This window comes from Miniopterus schreibersii (genome assembly GCF_964146895.1).
Source record: "Miniopterus schreibersii genome assembly, chromosome: 6".
Taxonomy (NCBI): domain Eukaryota; kingdom Metazoa; phylum Chordata; class Mammalia; order Chiroptera; family Miniopteridae; genus Miniopterus; species Miniopterus schreibersii.
The window spans coordinates 10,314,308-10,338,543 of NC_138107.1; the positions used below are offsets into that span (position 1 = coordinate 10,314,308).

The 24,236-nt window shown below is 44.2% G+C and overlaps 1 protein-coding gene across 1 annotated transcript in view; it reads left to right on the forward strand.

The window, feature by feature from the left end:
* The window catches only part of DNAH8 (dynein axonemal heavy chain 8), a 248,175-nt gene that overhangs the window by 218,665 nt on the left and 5,274 nt on the right, over positions 1-24,236 (forward strand). Inside the window, exons 88-90 of the mRNA XM_081141591.1 lie at positions 9,935-10,091; positions 13,571-13,723; positions 13,805-13,994. Coding sequence (XP_080997717.1) covers positions 9,935-10,091; positions 13,571-13,723; positions 13,805-13,994 — 500 coding nt within the window. The remainder of the gene's footprint in view (positions 1-9,934; positions 10,092-13,570; positions 13,724-13,804; positions 13,995-24,236) is intronic.

The following is a 24,236-nucleotide window of genomic DNA, read 5'->3' on the forward strand; positions in this document are numbered from 1 at the left end:
AGGAAAGACAGTGGGATGCGTCTGAGTGGGGTGAGAAACATGGACTCGGTGCCCAGGTGAGAGGTTTGAGTGCCTTTGTGTAGAGATAACAGTTGAAGACAGAGAGGGGATGGACTCCCTGAGATACACCGGCTAAATCGATGTGACTGTTGTAGCTAGAGGGATTCGTATTAATTTATCTGACTGCTCATGTCATTCAAAAGTGCTCTTGCTTCCAGATAGGCTCAGGGGCTGTAACTGGGCCATGGTGGAGAATCTGTCCCCCTGCTTATCGGAATCTGCACTCTGACGTTAGCATCCACAAATTAGAGAGGAGGGGGAGCTTTGAGAAGGGGGACCATAAGTCTCTCCCCACTGTCTTTGCTTAAGAATGCAGAAGTAGAGGAGGAAAAGCAAGCTGAAAAATGCTTTAAAATAAATAAAACCTCTCCCAAGAGCTTAGATACCTTGGTGACAGGAACCATGAAAATGCATAGTTTAATCACTCTGCATAGTTTAAATAGTTTTATTATCTAGATTTATAAGGTACCAAGGACATTGCAAATTCAACTATCTCAATGTCAAAAACAGTTATTTATTTTCCCTCTTTTTCTCATTAGCAGTTATGCATATTTTTCTACCTTCTGAAATTTATCAAATGTCTTATTACAACTTTTATATTCATTCCTACGCAGTTTGAATTTAATTGTATTTCTTTTCTTGTTAGCCTACACGGCTGAGTTTCAGATTTAAAAAAAACAAATTATGCTCGTTGTACATGTTTCCTGTGCAAAGATGTGTCTACATTGAGGCTGATTTGGATATGATAGTGCACTAATTTCTCATTAGATGGTTAATTATTTATTTTAGAGACAGTTCTCTTTTTCAGTTGTTTTGCATTTATATTATCCATGACCACCCGACAGGGACGGCCTAGATGACTCCCCAAAACCACCGAGTGACAATACCAATATGAGCTTCCTCCCATGTTTACTTCAAGGAGAAATTCCTTCTAGAAGTAACTCAGGGCCAAAGCAAGTGGAATGTCATCTTTCTCTTTCCCCACCCCCGAGCATTTACTTATGGGGACTGTTTTCCTGAGAGCGTTTGGGTTTTTGAGGTGTATAGAGATATTTGCTGTTCTCCATTGTAGCTAGTTAGGTAGGCTTCTGCCTTTTCTGTCTTTGCAAACTTAAAATCACATTGTGGGAAAAGAAATAGAATGGAGGCCGTACACCACTGGCATTGGGTGCCCAGTGTGTGGTGGGAGATGATCTGAGAGCTTGTTCAGCTCTTATGTGAAATTGGTCAGCTTTTCAGGGACTCTTCCCCATGGCTGTGTCTCAAGGACTGTTTCCAAATCACCTCACAAAATTGATTAAATGACCCACCATGGAAGCGATTTCTCAGGTGGGATCCAGCAGCAGCACCGCCTCCACTGGCCCTTCACTGGAGTGCTGGTGAGTGAGGCGGTGCTGCCAGGAGCAGGCTGGCCGCCCACAGTGGTGTGTGCTGCTGGCACCCAGAGTGTTTCCAAGGGGATGCCAGCTGAAGGTGAGCCAGGAGAGTGCCTGAGAATCCCAGATATGGGGCTGTTCCCCATTTTACGTGTGGTTAGAACAGGTAGGAAGAATCAGTTATGATTTTCTTAGTATGAATGGAAATTTACTGTGGTTTTCTTCTCTTTGACCTTTAAAGATATATCTATCTTTGTATGTGGAAAGGTGCCAGGAAATAGACAAATAGTAATGATGGTATACTTTTACCATAAGAAGAAACAAATAATTAAAGTTTGATGCCCTTTAAATATATTAGAAAATTGCTCTCCTTTATATCTGAGGTTTTATAAAATTCAAGCCCATTGGCCTCCATTCAGCAAACAAGTATTTATTGAGAACTTACTCTCCAGCCAACTTGAGGATTAGTAAGACACAGTCGTTGCCTTAGAGCTCATCATCTATCAGAGAAGATAAATGAATGGCAAACAATTATGTAATACAATATGGTAAACTCTAAAGTCAGGACACACACACACACATGGCTATGAGAACAAAGGCCAAGGAGCAATCAATTTCCATTTAGGGATCAAAGTAAGCTAGTGACTGAGCGAGGCCACATCTGAGTTGTGCCTTAACGGATGTGCAGGGGCTCTCAGGTTGGAGGAGGGGTGGGTGTGGAGGCAGTGACTGCAGCCCAGGGCAAGAGGGACAGAATGCAAGGAGAGAGGAAGGGAGCCAGCAGTAAGGATGTGCCCGTATATCAGATCAAGTTGTACACCTTAAAGATGTGCAATTAAAAAATGACACTTTAGTGCAGTGAACAAAAACACAGATGAGGGCACATACAGGAAGGAGCTCTCCAAGGAGGGGCACAAGGCTGTGAAAGTGTGTGGTAGGTTTGGGGAGCTGAGTCCAGTGTTCCTGGAGCCTGTGGGGGTGGGGTGGGGGTGGGGCTGGAAGAGGAAAGCGACCTAACAGAGATGCTGACACAGTGCAGAGACTGGCTGTGGGAGATGTGGGCACCACGTGAGTTTGGGACAGTTCTAAAGGCAGTAAGGATGACGATGCTGGACATTTCTACACAGGTGCTACACACAATTTGGAAATAGGACTTGGGAACTGAGAAGAGCTGAGGAGTGATGTCAGGGAGGAGGCCGCCTCTGAAGTTCGCAGGTTGGGCAGCTGAGTGAGGTCATTGATGTTAAAGGAGGGGGCACAAGGAGCAGTTCAGGCGAGGGGAAAGGGGGGATTAAAACATTGGGTCTGGGGGTTGTCTGATGGAAGAAACAGAGCTCTAGGGGTCAGTGGAAATTTGGTTCCACGGAGTTCACGATAAAGTCAGAGGTTTGACGTTACCCAGACTTGCCTGGAATGTCATGGCTCCACATAAGACGCCTGCGATGGTGACACCTGCATCTCCTCTAGCACACCCTGTCCTCACTGTGTGCTGGAGCGCAGTGCCAGAATAGGTCACGGAGTAGTGTGAGTCACGTACACATTTAAATTTCTGATTAAACTTCTGTTATGTAACAACGTGTGGAACCCTGACTGTTGATAACTTCATGTTGTTGTCACGTCAGCTATTTCCATACTATATATAGGGTGGGGCAAAAGCAGGTTTACAGTTGTGAGTACATGAAACAGAGAGTCTATTCTTGTATTATTGTTTGTTAGTTATTGTATCATTTTCCATATGAACAACTGTAAACCTACTTTTGCCCCAACCTATATTATTAAAGAGGGCAAGTGTGGGTCTGCACAGGACATTGTTATCTGTATTTTCTTTTACTTATATGACTTTTAAAAACTGAGATAGCACCACACTTCAAAAATCAGTAATGAAAAACAACCAGTGCTGGATTGCAGAGGCCTTTTGTGCCATTTTCTTAGAACGTTCTGTTCCCTATTCGTATGTCCAGTTGCGTGTGTGTGCATTTATACACTTATCCTTCAACTTTTTTATTTTTTAATTTTTTAAAATTTATCTTTGCCTAGCCAGGTGTGGCTCAGAGGTTGAGCGTCGACCTAGGATCCAGGTGATCAGGGTTCGATTACCGGTCAGGGCACATGCTTGGGTTGCGGGCTCGATCAATGACTCTGTCATCATTGATGTTTCTATCTCTCTCTCTCTCCTTTCCTCTCTCCGAAATCAATAAAGATATATTTTTTAAAAATTATCTTTATTGTTGAAAGTATTACAGGTGTCCCCTTTGTTCAACTTTGTAAATAAATGCCTTATGGGATATTTAAAAACCTCAACTTCTGAAAGAGGTTGATCACCAAAGAGTAGTAAAATTAAAAGTATACATAAAATTATACAAAACCCACTTTAGTTTATTAAAATCAGCTTTTACCTTACTGGTCCGTATTGTGAATTTCTTATGTTTAAAGGTCATGTGGACCTAACTCCCCAACTCTGGTTGGGTTGCAGACATTTTGTGGGTCTGCCGCAGGCCCCTTATCTCGCTGCGCGTCACCTGACCAACGGCCCGGCATGTGAAGCTTGGTGGCAGGTGCGCTTACCTTAGCAGGGTCTTTGGAAAGTGTTCGATTGTTAGGATACACAGTTTGGGTCCAGATGTGTATTCTACCTAATAATCAAAAATACTGAAGACAGAAGCATCCCCTCCACCCTTAAGCTGGTTTCCTAAATAAATTAAAGGTCACCTGAGTAATTCAGGAGTCCCCGGTTTACACAAAATCAGCTTTTTCTTAAGCAAAGAAGCCTGGATCATTTTGGCAGGAGCCATTTCCACAGAAGGTTGTTTAATTCACACCTTGGGATAAAGAGAGAGAGGTAATTCTCTCATTCCATGTACTGTGAGAAAAGGCAGAGGGGGCCCTTCTGGCAGCACATGCCGATCATTAGGGATTGGTAGGATGCGTTCCCGGGAACCTAAAACAGTTGCCACTGATTCGTCTCTGTTGAGTTCTTGTCCCTTGTGGGCTTTGCTTCTCAGGGATTTTTTTCCTCTTATTTTTCAAAATGTCAGTGGTTTTAATCTTCTTTGTTAGAAGAAGATCATACGTTCTCATTGAGAAAAAGAACCAATACAGAAAACAGAAAACGATCATTGAAGCAGAAGCTCATCATACAGAAGTCCCACTACCACCTCCCCTGGGCTTTCTCCGAGCCTGTGCGCACACCAGCAGCAGCGAGGCACTGAGCGCACTGTGCCGTCCTGTGCACCACGCTCTCTACGCGGCAGCCTCCACTCAGCAGCCTCGCCTCAGCGCAGAGGGGCTGCGCCAGGGATTCGGGCCGTGCAGATGCTCACAGAGCCTTACCCGGAGCCACTGCCCACGCCGGCACAGTCAGTCTCATGTGTACATCTTTGTACACTCGTCTGGCTGCTTCTTTTTAAAACCTATCGAATAAGTACAAGAACATTTATAACGTGTATAAAATGTAAAGAATAAATATGAAATGTTGCTTCTTTGCACCACTACTTCTGTGTTTTGTTCCTTCTTCCTCCATTTTGGCTTTTTGCTGGACGTGAGTTTTTCTTACTCTGTGTTTCCCCTCTGCTAACCTGTGAGTGACGTGCTCTGTTTCTGCCCCTTTCCTGGCTGCCCTAGACGTTTCAGCGTTCATTTTAGCTTAAGCCTAAAATCGGTATCTTTGCCCTCCTCTCAGTCAAAGCCTCTTAGGTTTAACTACAGTCATTTCTCTCCTGACATTTCAGTATTTTAATTTTATCTTTTTTTACCCCCACTTAACATATAATTATTGTTTTATACCATAATGCTTATTTAGGTTTGCCCAGGCATTGACCCATTATTTTTAAATGTATGTTTTTATTTTTTTCTTTCAGTGTTACTTTGTGTTGGTTTCAGATGCGCAGCTTAGTGGTTAGACGGTCATATATTTTACATAGAGTCCCCCTCAGTACTTCCAGGGCTAACTGGCACCATACCTAGTTCCTGCAATACTACTGACTGTACTCCCTGTGCTGCACTTACAGCCCTGTGACTGTTTTGTAACTACAGATTTGTACTTTTTAATCCCTTCACCTCTTTCACCCAGTCTAACCCATTCTCTCCTTTTTCAAATATCCACGTTTAAAAAAAAAAATGTTTTTAATGATTTTATTTTATTTTTTTTTTAATCCTCACTGAGGATATTTTTTCCATTGCTTTTAAGAGAGAGTGCAAGGGAGGGAGGAAGAGGGGGAGAGAAGGAGAAGGAGAGAGAGATAGAAACATTGATGTGAGAGAAATATTGATTGGTTGTCTCCCACTTGTGCGCCGACCTGGGTCGTGGATTGAGCCTGCAACTGAGGTATGTGCCCTTGGCTGAAATCGAACCTAGGACCCTCAGTCCTTGGGCCAGTGCTCTAACCACTGAGCCAAACCAGCTAGGGCTAAAAAAAAGTTTTTAAAAGAGAGAGAGCGCGAAGCAGAGAGAGAAGCAAACACCGATTGGCATCTCCTGCACACACCCCGACCAGAGAGGTGAGATGTAGCCTGCACCCTGGGCATGCACCCAATTCCATGTGCGCAGGACAATGCTCAACCAACGGAGCTACGCTGGCCAGGCTGACTCATTCACTTCTACCCCTCAAACCTTCCGTCAGAACTATTACTCTCCTTTCTGAAGCATATTTCTTAGAATTTTCTTCAGCGAAGGCCTGTTGATGATAAACTATTCTGTTCTTCTCTAAAAATGTCTTATTTTCCCCTCTTCTGATTGAAAAGCAGCTTTATTGAAGTATAATTTGCCTACCATAACTTCATTCATTTTAAGTAGATAGTTCAATGGTTTTTAGTAACTTTACAGAGTTGTGCAACCATCACCACGGTCTAATTTCAGAACATTTCCATCACCCCAAAGAATCTGTGTCCCCATTTGTAATCAATTCCCACTCCCACCCCTGGCCTCAGGCTGCCACTAATCTACTATCTGTGCCTATAGATTTGCCCTTTCTGGATTTCCTATAAATGGAATCATATGTGACGTGGTCCTTGTATATGGATTCTTTCATGTAGCATCTTGTTTTTGAAGCTCACCCATGTTACAGCATGTATCATTACTTCATTGCTCCTTATTGCTAAATGGTATGCCAACATATGAATAGGACACATTTATTTATCCATTCACCAGGTGATGTGCATTTGGGTAGTTTCCACCTTTTAGCTGTCATAAATAATGCTGCTATGAACATTCATGTCCAAGTCTCTGTGTAGACATGTCTTTTTATTTCTCTTGATAGATAACTAGGAATATGATTATTGAATCAAATGGTTAATCTATCCTTAACATTTTAGGAACATACCAAATTGTTTTTCGAAGTGGCTGCAGCGCTTTGCAGTACCCTCCAGCAATGGAGGAGGGTTCCACTTCTCCACATCCTTGTCAACACTTGTGACTATCTGTCTTTTTATTATAGCCATTTTTCTGGGTTTGAAGTGGTATCTCATGGAGGTTTTCATTTGCATTTATGTATTTTTTATGTGCTATTGGCCATTAGTATAGCTTCTTTGATGAAATGTCTATTCATATTTTTTGTCTTGCACTCATTCTTGAAAGACAGTTTTGATGGGAATACAATTCTATGTTTGTGGTTATTTTATCCTAGTGGATGGAACACATTGTTCTGTTTTCTCCTGGTGCTCATTGTTGCTGTTGAAGAATTGGTTGTCAGGCTGAATGTCATTTCTTTCTAGATAACCTGAGTGCTTTTAAGATATTCTCTTTATTTTTTGTGGTCTACAGTTTCATTGTGATATGTCTGCAAATGGATTTCTATTTGTTTGTTTGTTTATCCTGGGATGCACTGAGTTTCCTCCATTTGATCCCTTTTATCAAGCCACTGTCATTGTCTCACCACTTACTATCTCCTTTTCACCCTCCCTCTTCTGTCTTTCTAAAACTTTTCTGGGTTGTGTGTTTAGCCTATGTGTCTCTTAACCTCTCTTTCATATTTTCTATTTATTTTCCCCTCTGAAGCACTCTAGATAATGCCTTCAGATTTGTTTTCCAGTTTTATCATTCTTCCTTTGGCTCTATTTAATCTTCTGTTTAATCCATTGTTAGCCATTATGGCAGGCACAATAATGGACCCCCAAAGATATCTATATCCTAATCCCCAGAACCTATAAATATATGACCTTGATCTTAAGATGGAGATGTTATCCTAGATTATCTAAATGGATCCAGTTTAATCACATGAGTTCCTAAGAGAGAGGAAGAAGGGGCAGAAGAGTGGGTCAGAGAGATGAAATGGAAGAAGGAAGAAAGACCCAAAGCAAGAAAGGGATTTGCTGCTCTGCCTTTGCTGAGGGAGCCATGAGGTGAAGAATGTAGGTGGCCTCTAAAAGCTGGGGAAAACCCAGCAAGGAATTGGGGACCTCAGCCCTACACCCACAACAAAGTGAATTCTGCCAACAACTCAAGTGAGCAAGGAAATAGATCTTCCCCTAAAGCCTGTAGAACGGAACACAGTCTTGCTGGGGCCTTGATTTTAGCCCAGCGAGGCCTGTGTCAGACTTATTAGCTACATAACTGTAAGATAGCACATTTGTATTGTTTTAAGGCACTGATTTTGTGGTAATTTGTTGCAGCATCAATAAAAAACTAATAGAGGTTTTAAATTTTATTTTAGTTTTTAATTTCCAGAAGTTCTATTTGGCTCTTTTTCAAACATGCTATTCATACTTACAGTTTCCTATTTCATACTTATATTTTCAATCACCTTTAAAATTTTTTCAATATAGTAAAAATATTTTTATAATGTGCATCTGAAAATTCACTCTGAGGTTTTTGCAGGTCTGGTTCTGCTTTTTATTGTTTCTATTGACTCTTGCTCACAGTTCTTGCTTCTTTGTGAGTTTGCTAACTTTTGACTGGGAGCCCATGTCTGTTGGAAATTAACTATTGGATTCTTTAAGACCTGGAGTGAAGTCATATTGTTCCAGGGAAGATTTGTGTCTGCTTCCACCACGTGCCACCTGGGACTTTCTGGGGCCACCTTAAAATAAACTCTTGTCTTGAGGTTTTTTCAAATCACATAGGTAACATGAATAAATGTTAGTTAATGTCACAAACCTGGTAAATTAAAAATTCTCAGGAAAGATTTCTTTTTCTACCTAATGCCAAGCTAGATCAATTTACCTACAGTCTCCTTCTGACCAGTGGGTTATTTCTAGTTTATACTTATACTGAGTGTATAGTCCTGTGAGGTCCCAGATTTCTGTAGGAGTTTCCTATTAGACTTTCCACCTTGGGTGTAGGCCTCCCTCCTTTCTCATTGTACCATCCAAAGAGCAGCTCAAGCACACCAGGGACTGGTTGATGCCGCCAGGGCTTATCTCTCTGCATTGGCCTGGCCTCTCCTCGTCTCCATCCTCACCTCTCTTCCCAGCTCACCATTCCAGCCTCCCTAGCCTTGTCTCTGGTCCTCAAATGCACTGAATTCCTTCTGACCTCCAGGCCTTACCTCTTACCTGAAAGTCCCTTCTTACTCCCACCCTACCCCACTCTGCATGGCCCACCTGCTCATCCTTCAGGTCTCAGCTGACATATGATATTTTAAGAGACCTTCCTTGATCTTCTAATGTAAATCACCTCTAACACACACTCACATCCACTCACATCCACTCACATTCACACATACCATCTTCATATCAAGACTACTGGTTGACCCAGCAACTTTGGAACAGAACCCAAATTCTTGCACCTCACAGCCTCTGGTTGACCCAAAGAGAGCTTGAGAGCAGCAGTGAGAGAGAGGGACAAACGGTACTCTCTTAAACATCTGTTCTGTTTCTCCACAGAATTTCTTACAATGATGTTGACTAATGTATTCCTCCTCCACTAGAGAAAGGGAGCAAGGCAGGAACCTGTTTCCCACCATATTCTAGCACCTAGCTCAGTGCCTCATACATAGTAAATCTTTATTGAATATATGGATTTTAAAGAGGGGTGGCTGCAGTTAGACAGGTGGAGCCAATGGGAGCCAATAGATTACCTTGGAAATAACAACACAAGTGGGAAAATAGAACAGAAAAGACCAAGGAAATTTTAATAATTCATAATTCATTGAGGAAATATGAGTGGTGCTCTTTGATCTAATGAATTGTCTTACGATGGCAGCTTATGACCAGTCCATAAGCCGAAGAGGCCTGAAGAAGGCGGGTTCGTTGTCCTGCAGAGGTGTTTAGGTTAGCTGCGAGCAAGGCTGTGTGGCACTGCTTCGGACTCCCAGGGACATCTGTGGAATCTCTTTCCCTGAAGAGGGACAAGTTTCACTTCTGTGCTGTTCTCAGTATCCCATTAGGGGACAGTAAAATGCATCCCTGTTTTTTTTCGTTCCTATAGGTTGATGGTAAAGTCCCTACCTTTTTGGGAGAGGGGGAGTAGGATTTATGTGATTCATCATTTCATTTGAGCTTTGCAATTACCTCTGAAGGTACATTTCCCTGCTACATTCTGAACAGTTCCCTCTTTTCATCAGGTACCAGAGTAACACTGCTTCTGCTGTTCTTGAAACAATTACCAACATTCAACCCAAAGAGAGTGGAGGTGGAGTGGGAGAGACCCGGGAAGCCATTGTTTACAGATTATCTGAAGACATGTTGAGCAAGCTGCCTCCTAATTATGTTGCTCATGAGGTGAGCTACACCCTTCCCTGCCCCCAGTGTACAGGGGCTGTCTGTGGGTTCCACAAAGCCGAGCTCAGTCCCCAGAGGGCGTGTTTCAGTCCCTTCCCCTCTCTGCTCATTCCTTCTTCACTTTCAGCTGGTCCTTTCTCCCCTTTGGTCTTCTCTTCCTTACCTTTCTCAAGCATCTTGCACATTATGATCTGCAATTTCTCTGACACCTTTTTCCATTTCCTTTCTGCTGCACTTTTTCTTTCAATCGCCTTCTCTGTACCCTTTTCCCATCTTTGGATTCCCAGATACCTTAACCCTCTCGGCTGGAAACCTCTCCTCCCCTCTCTTACCCAAGCCTGCTCTGTCCATCCTTTAAATCTGCCCCTTGTTCTTGCCCCCTGCCCTCTACAGTTTCCATTTTCCAGTCCTCTCAGCCAGGTAAGAGGAAAGCAAGCCATTTAAATGCATTCACTCCCCAGTTTGGATGGCAACACTTTTCTGCTTCTTGGAACCCCCAGGTATTTGCTTGTTAATCTAAATCAGTTTTCCTCAAATTGTTTTATCTCAAGACCCCTTTACAAAATGATTGAGGACCTCAAATGGCTTTTTAAAATGTGGATAAATTACTGATGTTTAATATATTAGAAATTTAAACTGAGAAATTTCAAAAATATTAATTTATTATAAAATAACAGTAATAAACCCATTACATGTTAACATAAATGGCTTTTAAAAAATTGATTTGAGAGAAAGAGGAAGGGAGAGGGAGAGAGAGAAACATCAATGGGAGAGAAACATCGATCAGTTGCCTCCTGTATGCTCCCCAGCTAGAGATAGAACCCAAAACCCAAGCATGTGTCCTGACTGGGAATCGAACCCGTGACCCTTTGGAGCTCAGGGCAGTGCTCTAACCAAATGAGCCACTCTGGCTAGGGCAAATGACATTTTTATTTAAAAAATAAGTACACTTTTCAAAACAGAAAAGTTCGTGGAGATCAATGTGATTGTTTTAGATTGCAAATCTCTTTAATATCTGGTTTAATAGAAGACAGATGGGGTCTCAGACCTGCTTCTGTGTTCAGTCTGTTGTGAGAACACCTCAGATAGCCCTGGAAACTCCTCTGTGCACTCCTGAGACAAAGAGAGTAAAACATCAAACAATGTCAGTATTACAGTAAAAAATTTAACCTTGTTGATCCCTGAAAGGATCTCTGGGGAATCAGGGGACCCCAGACCACACTTTAAGAACCGCTGATCTAAATGTTTGTGGTAAAATTTCCAGATGGTCTGAAAGTTCTGTGAGAGATCCTCCAACCTGGCCTCCTGCTTTGTGCAAGAGGTCAGGCCGTATCCAGGGCCTCCCCGCTCCTGTCCTTCGCCTCCGTCCCCCTGGTGCCAATGCTCAGAGGAGCTTCGCCCGAGTCCTAGACTGGGCCAAGTTGAGGCTGATGCCCTAATGCAGGTGTCACTGTGGTCTGGTGTCTGCCCTGCCTACACCTCAAAGTCTTAGAAAATGCACCTATCAGCTGGGAGCCCCTAGTCCTCCCACCTGTAATGAGTGCCCCCACAATAAAAATCCATTTTCTTGCCCCTTGAAACAGCTTTTGTTCCCACTGTGTAGACAAGTACCGAGATACAGGCTATGATTCTGAAATCAATGATTTCATGTAGAGATAGTTGTAGGAAGGCAAGGAAATATTTTTTGAATTAATAAATATTTTAAGTACTGTAGGTATTTTCAATGGTTCATTGTAAGTGATCCTCAGAGGACAGATGAGGTGTTACACCTGCCTTCAAAGATTTTAAAAACTGGCATGTGAAGAGAGGTGAGACTTACTCTGTGTGACTAGACCACAGGTCGATGCAATCAGAGGAGGTTTCAGGTCCGTGGGACACTGTGAGCTGTTCAGGGTTAGCTGGACACTTCACCAAGACCTCTGCTCTGGGCACAGCCTAGTGGCAACCTGGCATGAGGGAGCCACTAAACGGAGCTACATGGGGGGAGGTGTACTAAAAACACTGAAAATCACTTCCTCTCTCAAGGTCGCTCACTTTTTAGTGTTCTCTGTTTCATGGAGGAGATGTGCTCTTTAAGATGTGGTGGTGACTGAAGTGTGTAAAATGAATTATAATTATACTTTTGGCTTCCACAGTAAGAACGAGCCCATTACCGTAGAAGCCACGTTACAACTTGGTCCCAGAAGCAGTGAAAATCCTGTATGAGACTACAGCAAATCTTTCATTTTATTAATGAAAAGACAATTTTAGGCTGGAATAATAATCATACTCAAAATAACATCAGTACTAAAACCAGATTTTCTAGAGTCTAAGTTTTTCCTAAGCATGTCTCTACTGCGAGCAAAGTTTCTCTTTTACACCCTGAGTGGGGCAGGGCTGTGTTTGCGGCTGGCGGTAGACTGAGAGTTACCTGAGCTATTGAGCTGGCATCGTAACCAAGACCTGCACGTGACTTCCCGCCTGTGGGGGTTACAAAGGTAGTTCCACAATGACCCTTTTCTTTAAGCGTGAATTTCCAGGGTAGTCATGATTTGAAGGGAATGCTATTTGGCCACTGGAGGCTGAGGGGCAGGGGGCATCTCCAGCCAAGGATTCCCGGCATACGGGCGCGCTGGTGGTTCTTTAGGCCGCCCCGTCGCTCCGAATCCTCTCCCACCCCACATGTTCACCCTTCCCCTCCTGCTCTGGCAGCTCTCCAACTGCGGACAGTGGAAAGTTCAGATCTCTCTGTGAGTATTTGTGGTCAATCTTTTCTTGGGCAGATGTCACTAGATTGAAATGTGCATATGCATTGGCTTATTTTCCAATAATTGTTGTACTTTATCGTTCCCATAACCAGAGATTTTTGTATTGATCTCTTCAAAATGGTCGATAAATGATGTACCAAAAGGAACAAATGGCAGGTGCTTAATGACTCTCCCACAAAGTCAGATATCTTTGTTGGTTGAATTAGGAAAGCCTGAGAGTCACCCTAGCCAGGGCAGCAATGACCTTCGGAAACAGCAGCCGGTCATATTCACTAGTAAATGTTCTTAAAAGATTTTGGCTGGATCTACTTTCTGTGACATTTCTAATAACAACTCTGTAAGAATTATGAAGAAAAATATGTATTCCAAACTGTACTCTTATAAAGGTTAAATTGCAAAAGAGTATTTAACTGACACTTAGTCCTTAATCACTTGAAAGGGGAAAAAAGGTACAATTTTACTTTGGCTGTTTAAAGTACATTTCCAATTATCAACTAAGTACAATCAGTAGGAAATAAAAATCGTTTTAGTTGAACAGTAATTTTTGAAGGCCAGAAAATGGAGAATTTAATGGCAGGTCTAGTTCTGCAAGAGATATTTTAGAGTTCGTTTGGGCTGGTAGATATACATCCAGAGGCAGGAAAAGAACAGAGAAAGAAGAGGTCACCACTGGAAAAGAGGTAAAAGTGATATTTAAAAGTCTCCCTCATTGCATTGTATACTTTGTTTCAGGTGAAAGCTCGTTTGTTAAAGATGGGACATCTTAATTCAATGAACATATTTCTTAGACAGGAAATCGATAGAATGCAAAAAGTCATCTCAATACTTCGCAACAGCCTGAGTGACCTAAAATTGGCCATTGAAGGAACGATCATTATGAGTGAGGTGAGCTGTTGTTAACTCAGTGGTCATTTCCGCCTTTGGTGGATTTTCCTTCTTCTCTGTTTCCAACTTTATCTTTTTCAGAACTTGAGGGATGCCCTGGACAACATGTACGATGCTCGCATACCTCAGATCTGGAAAAGGGTGTCCTGGGACTCCTCCACCCTGGGCTTCTGGTTCACCGAACTCTTGGAGAGAAACTCTCAGTTTTCTATGTGGATATTTGAAGGGAGACCCAATGTCTTCTGGATGACTGGCTTCTTCAATCCCCAAGGTGTGTACTCACAGGAGAGAGGGCAGATGGGGAAGGCGTGGGTGTCTGTGTTTAGCAGGGGCGGTAAATGTATCTTACATAAAACAATACAGAGCCCGGCCAGCATGGCTCAGTGGTTGAGCATTGACCTGTGATCCAGGAGATTCCCGGTCAGGGCACATGCCCGGGTTGCGGGCTCGATATCCAGCAAGGGTTGTGCAGGAGGCAGCCAATCAATGACTCTCATCCTTGATGTTTCTCTCTCTCTCCCTCTTCCTTCCTCTCTCTGAAATCACTAAAAATATATTTTAAAAAGATAATAAAATACCCAGCTGGGCATGCTCAGCAGTTGAGCATCCACCTAGGATCCAGGAGATCATGGTTTGATACCCAGTCAGGGCACATGCCCGGGTTGCGGGCTTGGTCCCCGGTTGGGGGCGTGCAGGAAGCAGCCGATCAGTGACTCTCATCATTGATGTTTCTCTCTCTCTCCCTCTCCCTTCCTCTTTCTGAAATCAATAAAGATATATTTTAAAAATAATAAAAATAGTAAAATAAAACAATACAGAGGCACAGCCTGCTGAGTGTGGGACACATGCTTTCAAAGGCTGGAGACCACAGCTGATCTTCTGTATTTGCTTTACAAATTCAATCTGCAATTCTTTCTACCGTATTCCTTCTAAAGTATGGTAGCCAAACCTTTGTTTTTCTTTTCACCCACTTTAGCAAGCCACCAGTCTGTGGTTAGGACATGTGAAATAGTAAAAAAGTTCCACTCAAAAATTAGTTTTAAAATACTTATAAAAATGACAAAAATGAAGTACCAAAATATGCAGAAATTATTCCCGAAGTACAGCAAATTAGACTGATTTTAAAAATGATCACGTGGCAAAAGTTTTATTCCGTGAACTCCAGAGTCTGCCCCCCATGGTTTTTTGTTTGTTTGTTTGTGTTTTTTCTTAAAATGTGCTCTGCATTTATTCCTTCATTCTAGTAATATTTACTGAGCAAATTCCTGACTGATATCAGAGTTCATAAAGTTCAGAATACAACCACCTTTTCTCACTGTAATGTGGATAGTTTTACTTCAAGTAATTCTTGGCCAAAATGAAGAGATGTGGGTTCCTTACAGTTCAGCACCTTATAGCTCCCCTGGCAGTGCAACTTAAGAAGCATTCACATTTCCAGATTTGAGATGCATTGTTGCTACTCGGAGCAGTCTGGTCAAGTCTCATAAAATAATGTTAAGTGAAGAAAGTCAAACAACACACTGTAATGTATACATTGTAATGTATATATAACAAATGCATGTATCCTGTACAATGCCATTTGTACAAAAAATCCAAACAGGCAAAACAGACCCATGGTGTTAACACCTTGTTGATGGCTGTTTCGAGCCAGAACTTGCCCTTGCCAGCTACTTTGGTCAGCAGGGTGTTTAAAATTACTTCAATTAATGTAAGTGCAGACAGGAGTTATCTCATGACCGGTCAGCAAAGCCGGGTGGTGGTCCCCCTTGGGGGGCGGGCAGTGATTGCAGAAGGGCACAAGGGGGCCTCTGGGGTCTGCAAATGGTCTGTCTCTTGATCTGGATATTGTATTCCCTTGGTGAAAATGCACAAGTTGTACACATGGCTGTGTACTTTTCTTTGTATGAGTAATACTTCAATAAACAGTATACCTTAAAGGTATACATTTAATTGTCCTCGGTGTACATACATTCATTCACTCCATGCATTTTCACATGCCTTAACATTTTCTAAATTTAAAACACTAACCATGAAGGTTTTTATGAGCTTACCAAACTATGCATATCAGATTTGAAAGGACACCCCCAGATTTCGCCTCTCTCCTTTTCTCCCAGAATTTCTATTGAATTTGGGGAGGAAGGTTTTTTATTATGGTTCTCAGATTTTGTGTGTACTTATGAGTCTCCTTCTTTGCCAGCCCTCAGTTTCAGTAAGTTGTTACCAGGTAATTCCTGGCTTTGGAGCCAAAGAAATAGCATTTAACTTAGTTAGGATTGTTTAACCACCTTCCATTTGCCAGCCCTCTGCCGGGTGCTTCAATAGAAAGAAACTTGAGGCCTGATTCCTGCCCTGAAGGAGACCATAATGTGGTTGGTGAGACACATGCACCAGCAGCTTCAATGTAATGTGATAAGTTTGGGCTGCAACATAAAGGCAATGGGAACTCGCCAGCCATCAGATCAGCCTGGGAGAAGGTGGAGGGTAGCCTGGAACATGGATGCAGAGCAGTGAGTCTCTTGCCAGGTCCAAGGGAGAGAGAGAGCCTGGACCTCAACCAGGTGCAGAGGAGGGGACAGATTGGATGGAGGGATTAAATGGGAATCCTCGGGGAGTGCGTGGCGTGGCCATGGCTGGGGCTGAAGGCAGGTGCAGCGCAGGAGGCACAGGTTGGGAGGAAAGGCCGGAGCTGCTTTGTGGGCTGGTGGTGGTGGGGCCTCCAGATGGGAGGTGAGTGGCAGACGTGGAGTTCAGGAGGCGGGTGAGGACCAGTGGTTTTAAAAACTGTGAAGTTGTTAATTATTTTTGATATTCAGAAACCAGAGGAGCGGGGTTGGTCCTTCCCTGGCTTTCCATAGACACTGGTGACTCAGTCGTAGGTCACAGCACACAATCTCTTTCAATGATTTCTTTCATTAAAAATGTGACTTAAAATAGCAAGATACGAATGTGAACTGGTCTTTACTCGGAACTCTCTGTTAGTGCTACAAGCCAGAACAGTCCGTGCAGGCGCCCATCTCAGGTTTTGTTTTAACCTGTCTTTACTTGTTAGCAATCCAGTCCTTTCTCTTCTCTGTACTTCTGGTTTCAGGCTGAAGTTTGATTCCTCCTCCCAGGCGTCCCACGTGCTGGGAAGCCCCGGCCTGTCCCAGCTCCCTGCCCTTCACAGGCCTGGACAGGCCCTGCCTGAGGTTGCTTTCCTGTGTCGCACGGGAGAGGAGCCCCCTTTCCCTGCCTGCTAATCACTCCCCAGCTTTCTTTTCCTTCCCTTGACGCTAGAGACAAATCACCTTCCGTTCCACATCCCTGGCTGATCCGGAAAGCATGGAGGTTGTGGCCATCCCGTGCACACTCACTGGCGCTGCGCAAGCAAGATAAGTCCTTTCGACTTGCAAGCTTCGCTGGCCGCTGTTTGACATCAGTAATTGATTTCTTGACTTGAATGAATCTCCTGGATTCATATCCTCTAACCCAGGCCCTTTGATGAAATAATTTCTTTCTTCGGTTTGAAACATTTAAATATATATTTTTTTAATTAAAAAAGCACACCTTTAAGTACAGCACAATGCAATTTGCCAAAAGACCATAGTTGTATCACAAACATGTATTGTCAAAATCACCTGACGGTAAAGCATTCGAAATGTTTCGTTGATGTATGACCACTTGTGTGTCGGTATATTGTTGTGCGCATCTGACATGCCCGGCGTGTGTCTCCAGTCGTGCCTCTGCTGATCGGCCCTCAGACCTCAATCCTCTGAGGTCCATGCTACTGCGAGGACAGGTGTTGGGTCTTGTGGGCCCTACTCTGTGTCTGAGCTCATGCTGTTGGAGGTGTTGCTCTGTGGTGTTTTGTCGGTGACGTTTGAAGAGGCTGAGTCAGCCACCACAGAGCTAATCTGGCATCTTCAGCCCCCTTCCCACTAATTTCTGTAGCAACTGACGAACTTGACCACGTGACAGATCTGATTATTAAAGTGGTCAAGCCCTCTGCACCCATGACCCTGTAAAATCTGTTCAATGGCGCAGTTTCGGGCAATGCGTGCATGTGCCTCCCAAGGGATTACTCATCCCAGGAGTACCGTGTGCGCCATGGGGCTTTCAAGGGAAGTCCTTGGTCTCTCTCTCCCACAGGTGTGGGCCTTCAGAGCATTATGTTCATGTGATTTAGACTGTGTGTGTGTGTGATGTGTGGAGATGTGTTTAAACCCGAAGACTATGAGTTGTGGAGTCTGACTTGAAGCCACTCTGGGCCAGCTGCAGGGAGGGGGACTCGAGCGCTCCTGAGGAAGTGGCTGGTGCAGCTTGCTGTCCAGCCCCCCTCATGCCTCTCTCTCCATTTCACTGACCAGGAGGCACCATCATTTTCCAAACCTTTAACTCAGTCTGGAGCTTGAAGCCATTTAGATGTCAAGCTGCGCTAGTTCTTCTGTTTTTTCCTCAGTGTCTTGACAGGCCACAGTGGTCTGTCGTGGCAGATCTCAGCAACAGCTTCTTACTCAGTTCACACACATCGTGACTTTCAGTTAGATGGGATTTTGCTGAGGCAAGGAGGTGGAGAAGTTTCGTCCCATTAGCCTGTTACTGTAAAGTCGCCCACAGCGCCTGCGTGTGTGTGTCACGGCGGCGCCGTCAGCTCGCAGTGGTTTCTGAGAGCTTGTCTTGGAGACATCTGTAGAAGCCTGGTGGTGGTTGGCTGGGAGAATGCACCAAAGGTGAACAGAGCCGCAGCACTGAAGGGGCTGGGGGTTTCTTCTGACCTGGTAACAACCCAAGCATGCCCATAGCTTCCTTTTGTGGAACCAGAGCTGACACCAACACCTGTGGGACTTCGAGTGCATGGACCTCAGCCTGAGTGACAGCACTCACCTGCCTGTCCCCAAATCGCAGAGCAGTAGGGCTGTGGACGTCTTAGAGATGCCTCCAGAGTGAATGACAACCCACCCTCCATGCCTTTGTGTGGGAGGGGGTTTGACGCAGTGGCTTAGCTACAGCCACATTCTTTATAATTCTAGTCTCTGCACATGGCTACCTCCCTCGCCACCCGCCTAGCCCCTGGTAACCAGCCAGCCCCCATCACTGTCCTGAAACCGCTAAGGCCACTAAATCCAGTGACCCTCCTACTGACTTCATGGCCCTCGGCTATGCTAGGATGCCAATTCCGGAAACTCACTCGGCTTCCATCCAGTACCTTCCCCAGTTCTTCTCCACCTCTCAGAGGGCTGGTTCTCCCTTTGTGGGCTCGTCTCAGGCAAGTTCTGGCCTTCACCTGGCCCTTCCTTGATGACCTCAGCCATTCTCATCAACCCAACGATCCCTCTCTACCCATGACTAACTCATCTAAAGTCCCAGCCTGAGATTCAGATCCTTCACTTCCAGGTGCCCATGTAGACCGTGCCCTCCCCCGTGGACCTCCCAGCACTACCATCTGGTCATCTTCCTCCCAAACCAGCCCCGTCCAGGATCCTCCTCTGCTTACCTGTGTATCACCCTTGTCCAGATCACCTGAACTCTCCAAACAGCTTGGAAGAAGAAACCAGGGGAGCACAGACGAGGGGAGGGGAAGAAATAGTGACAGGTTCCTCCAGAGGTCAGGTAAGGTAGGGCCAGATGGCTTTGTCAACAAGAAGACAGACAGTTGGCAAGAGAGGTCTCAGTGCAGGGAGTGGGAAGGTAGAGGAGTCAGACTTCAGGGTGAGCAAGTGGGAGAGCAGGAAACGGAGAGGCAGAGGGTGAGTGTGGGCAACGTGGCTGATGCTAAGTGGGTACCAGAGAGACCCAGATGATGGCAAGCTGCTCAGTGAACGGGGCACAGGGCATCTGGCAGGGACAGTGAGGGGAGGGGCCTGCGGCCAGAGGGTGTGGCTGTCACAGCAGTGAGGTCATCCGGAAGGTTGGAGCCACAGGGAAGGACAGGGTCGTCACAGCCAAGCCAGGTTGTAAGGGCAAGAAGAGGGAGAGATGTTCTGTGACGAGGCGGAAAACATTGAAGAGTTTGCTCACCACCGGACCACCCCAGGGGAACAGTGGGAAGGTTTGGGAGGGAGGGAGAAGTGCGAGGCTGGGTGGAGGGAAAGGACGCACAGGGCTGCACTCGGAGAAGGCAGAGCAGTGCGTTTTGGCATGTGAGGCGCGGTGGGCTTAGCCGACCCCAACCTGGCGGACAGTTAGCCCAGCTCTCCAGCTTGTACTCAGGCTTTCCTGGAGCCAGCCGTACCCTGGACTAACAGTGGCACTGCAGAGAGCGCGTCCCTCTCGGGACTCTGGGAAGAGTGCTAGTACTACTGACAGCCTTCCCAGTATTTTGCTTGTATCGTGAGGCATTTCTCTTCCTACTTGTCAGATTTGTTTTTTGAAACAAATGTGGGTCAGTGCCCTGTCAGTGGCCTGCTGTGCAGATCTTTTCACAGAGCGTGGTTCTCAGCCCTGCCTGCGCAGAAGAATCGCCTGGGAGGGAGCTTCAAACACATACTAATGCCTGGGGCCCCAGACAGTGACATCAGAACCTTTGGCGGGGAGGCCTCTAGAGTCTGTACAATTAATTTTCTTTAAAGCTCCGTGGGTCATTCTAACGTGTGCAGACGTTGGCCATAGACCTCTGCTGCCCAGTTATGTGGTCCAGCAGCAGCAACATCAGTGTCCCCTGGGAGCATGGTAGAAACAGTCTCAGGCCTCACCCCTGACCTACCTCCTGAATCAGAGCCTGCGTTGTAATAAGTGCTCCTTCCCAGGTGATACGTGTGAGCATTGAAGTCTGAGAGGCCCCGCCTGGAATACTGATGCCTGGTCCCACCTCTGGAGATCCTGACTTTGCTGGTCTGCGCTGTGGCCTGGGAATCAGGATCTTAAAGGCTGCCCAGGCATTTCTTACGTTTAGCCAAGGTCAAGATCCCTGCCTTATACATCTAGCAAAGCATGAGGGAAGGTGCCCGTGTGCTTTTATTCAATTGGGTGGATCAACCCTGTCGGTATTTAATTTCTGACCTTTTATTTAACTTACCAGTGGACTCCATTAGCTTCTCATTTGGGGGAAAAACTGCCTGTCATAAACTTGTGGCAGGACCCTGTTTCAAATGATCCTTAAGGCATTCCACAGCTTTCTTTAAGCCGACTGACTGCACAGTCAAATGGCAGTAATTCGTTTGCTGAAATGTTAGGTTCCTGCTATCGTATGAATTAAGACACAAGTGTTGCTTGAGAACTGAGTCTCCAAAGTATAATCCCAGCTTAAAAGTGAATTTTTGAAAGAACAAGCTTGACACATGCTTTAAGAAATCATTATGCTGTGTAGGCCTTGAAGGGAAACGTTTTTTGCAAAGCACCTCTCAGACCACATGCGGCTCCAACATTTGAATTGTCACGTCACCCATTTCATGTGGGTGGCTGAGTCTCAGGAAGAACAGAATGTTGTTATAATTGAAGACTTTCCCCAACTTTTTCTTTCCCACTTCAGAGTCAAACATATGAATATATGAATCACTTTTCCACCACTGACGATTGAAATTTGGTTTAAGAATTATTAAAACTAAATTGGTGCCAAGACAAAAGTTTTGCATTTCAAGCTTTTATTAAAAAACGTATCAATGGTCTTTTCAGGTTTCAGAAAACATAGATTTTGCTTCCATGAGACTTGACATAAGTCTACAAGAAAGTCTTTTTTTTTTTCAATCCTCACCCGAGGATATTTTTTCCATTGCTTTTCAGAGAGAGTGGAAGGGAGGGGGAGGGAGGGGGGGAGAGAGAGACATGAATGTGAGAGATACATTGCTTGGCTGCCTCCTGCACTCACCAGGGATTGAGCCTGCAACTGAAGCACGTGCCCTTGACTGGAACTGAACCTGAGACCCTTCAGTTCTCAGGCCGATGCTCTAACCACTGAGCCAAACCAGCCAGGGCAAGAGTGTTATTTTTAAAATTCAATAATGAACAATTAAGTGGATTCATTATGGCTTGAATTCCACAAGATCTTGTGTTTTTTTAGGAAGCCAAATCAAAACCATGAAGAATTGAAAAAAAATCTCCATGTTCTCTGGGTGGGCACAGCTCCCTCCCCTCCCCTCTCGAGCCTCAGATACATTTACTCAACACTTTCCTTTCTAGTAGCTCCAGGTAATGTGTATTCTGTGTTGCATCCACTGGCAGGTGACGGGTGCTTCCTAAACATCAGGGGCTCACTGCTGAAGTCGGCTAGAGAGGGGAGGAGATAGGAGGTGGCCTCTCAGCTGTACTGGAGCTTGAGACAATGATGGAAGGAAGTCTTTGTTGCTGGAATGTTCCAGAAGAGAGAATCCTGCCCATGCCTCACCTCACACCTATGGCATTGTCCTGAGTGCCACATGGACTGAGGTTAAATTTACAACTTAGTTGGAACTTAAAATGTCATAGAAAAAAATCAATTATTAAATCTGTGCAGATGGATGGTTAAGACCAGGACTCATGCCTTGTGCATTGTGGCCATATAGACTCATAGTTCACTGATGAGTTTTATTTTATTTGATTACTTTTTTAAAACAACATACTTTTATTTATTTTTATTATTATTTTTTAATATATCTTTATTGTTGAAAGTAATACAAATGTCTCCTTTTTCCCTCCATTGATCCCCTCCACCCTGCACCCCTCCCCTCAGGCCTTCACCACATTATTGTCTGTGTCTATGGTTATGCGTATATGCATGTAAGTTCTTAGGTTAATCTCTCCCCACCCACCCACCCCTGCCTTCCGTCTGAGGTACCTCAGTGTGTTCCATGCTTCTGTGTCTCTGGATCTATTTTGTTCATTAGAGTCCACATATGAGTAAGATCATGTGATACTTGTCTTTCCCTGCCTGGCTTATTTTGCTTAGCATAATACTGTCCAGGTCCCACCATGCTGTCCCAAAGGGTAAGGGAGCCTTTGTTTTACAGCTGCATAGTATTCCATGGTGCAAATGTCTGAGATGCTTGATATGATTTCAATCTTCTTGAACTTGTAGAGACTTGTTTTGTGTCCTAACATATGGTCTATCATTGAGAATGTCCCATGTGCACTTGAGGAGAATGCCTATTCTGCAGCTTTGGGGTGAAATGTTCTGTAAATGTCAATTAAATCCATCTGATCTAGTGTGTCATTTAGAGTCACTGTTTCCTTGTTGATTTTTTGTCTGGAATATCTGTCCAATAAAGTCAATGGGGTGTTAAAGTTCCTGACTGTGACTGTATTGCTGTTGATCTCTCCCTTAAAGTCCTCTAGAAGTTTTTATTTTCAGCCTGTGTGAGTCTTTTGTTCTGAGGCGGGTCTCTTGTAGACAGCATATATTTGGGTCTTGTTTTCTTATTTGTTCAGCTACCCTATGTCCTGTGAGTGGAGTGTTTAACCCATTTATATTTAAGTTTATTATTGATAGGCATAAAGAAATAAAATGACAGTAGATAAGTACCTATGCTTCTCGTTCTATTTCTTTTTATTATTACAGTCGTCCCTTTAACATTTCCTGCAATGTTGGTTTGGTGGTGATAAACTCCTTTAGCCTTTTTTTGTCTGGGAAGCTCTTTATTTCATTATCTATTTTGAATGTTAGCTGTGCTGGAGAGAGTAGTCTTGGTTTCAGATCCTTGTTTTGCATCACCTTGAATACTTCATGCCATTCCCTTCTGGCCTGTAGAGTTTCTCATGAGAAGTCAGCTGACAGACTTATGGGAGCTCCTTAGTAGGTAACAGATTGCTTTTCTATTGTTGCCTTTAAGATTCTCTCTTTGTCTTGAATTTTTGGTAGTTTAATTATGATGTGTCTGGGCGTGGGCCTCTTTGGGTTCTTCTTGCTTGGGACTCTCTGTGCCTCCTGAACTTGTGTGACTTTTTCCTTGACCAGGTTAGGGAAGTTTTCTGCCATTATTTCTTTAAACAGGTTCTCTAACCCTTGCTTACTCTACATCTTCTGGCACTCCTATGATGCGAATATTGTTATGTTTCATGCTGTCCCTCAGCTCCCTTAAACTGTCCTGTTTTTCAATTGTTTTTTCCTTTTGGTTCTCTGATTGAGTTATTTTTTCTACCCTGTCTTCTAATCTGCTGATCCATTCCTCAGCTTTTGCTAATCTGCTGTTTATTCCTTCCAATGTTTTTCTTATTTCTATGTCATTCTTAATTTCCTTCATAGTTTCCATTTATTTTCTCATGCTGTTGATAATCCTTATGATCATTATTCTGAACTCTGTATCTGATAGATTGCTTATCTCCATTTCATTTAGATCTTCTTTTGGAGAATTCTCTTGTTCTTTCATTTGGGGCTTGTTTTTTTGTCTCCCCATTTTGGCTGCCTGTTTGAGTTTGTTTCTATGTATCAGGCAGGTCTGCTAGGACTCCCAGTCTTTTGGATGGTCTCTGGGGCAGGCCAATGTTAGACACTGTTTGTGACTGGCCTTGAGTACCCTGTTTGAAGTTTTCTGCACTCCACAGCTTCTGGTTTCCTCTGCTGGGGCTGGGTGTACTTGGACAGGACCAAGATGTACACCAAGGTCTACTTTTCCAAGCCCTGGGT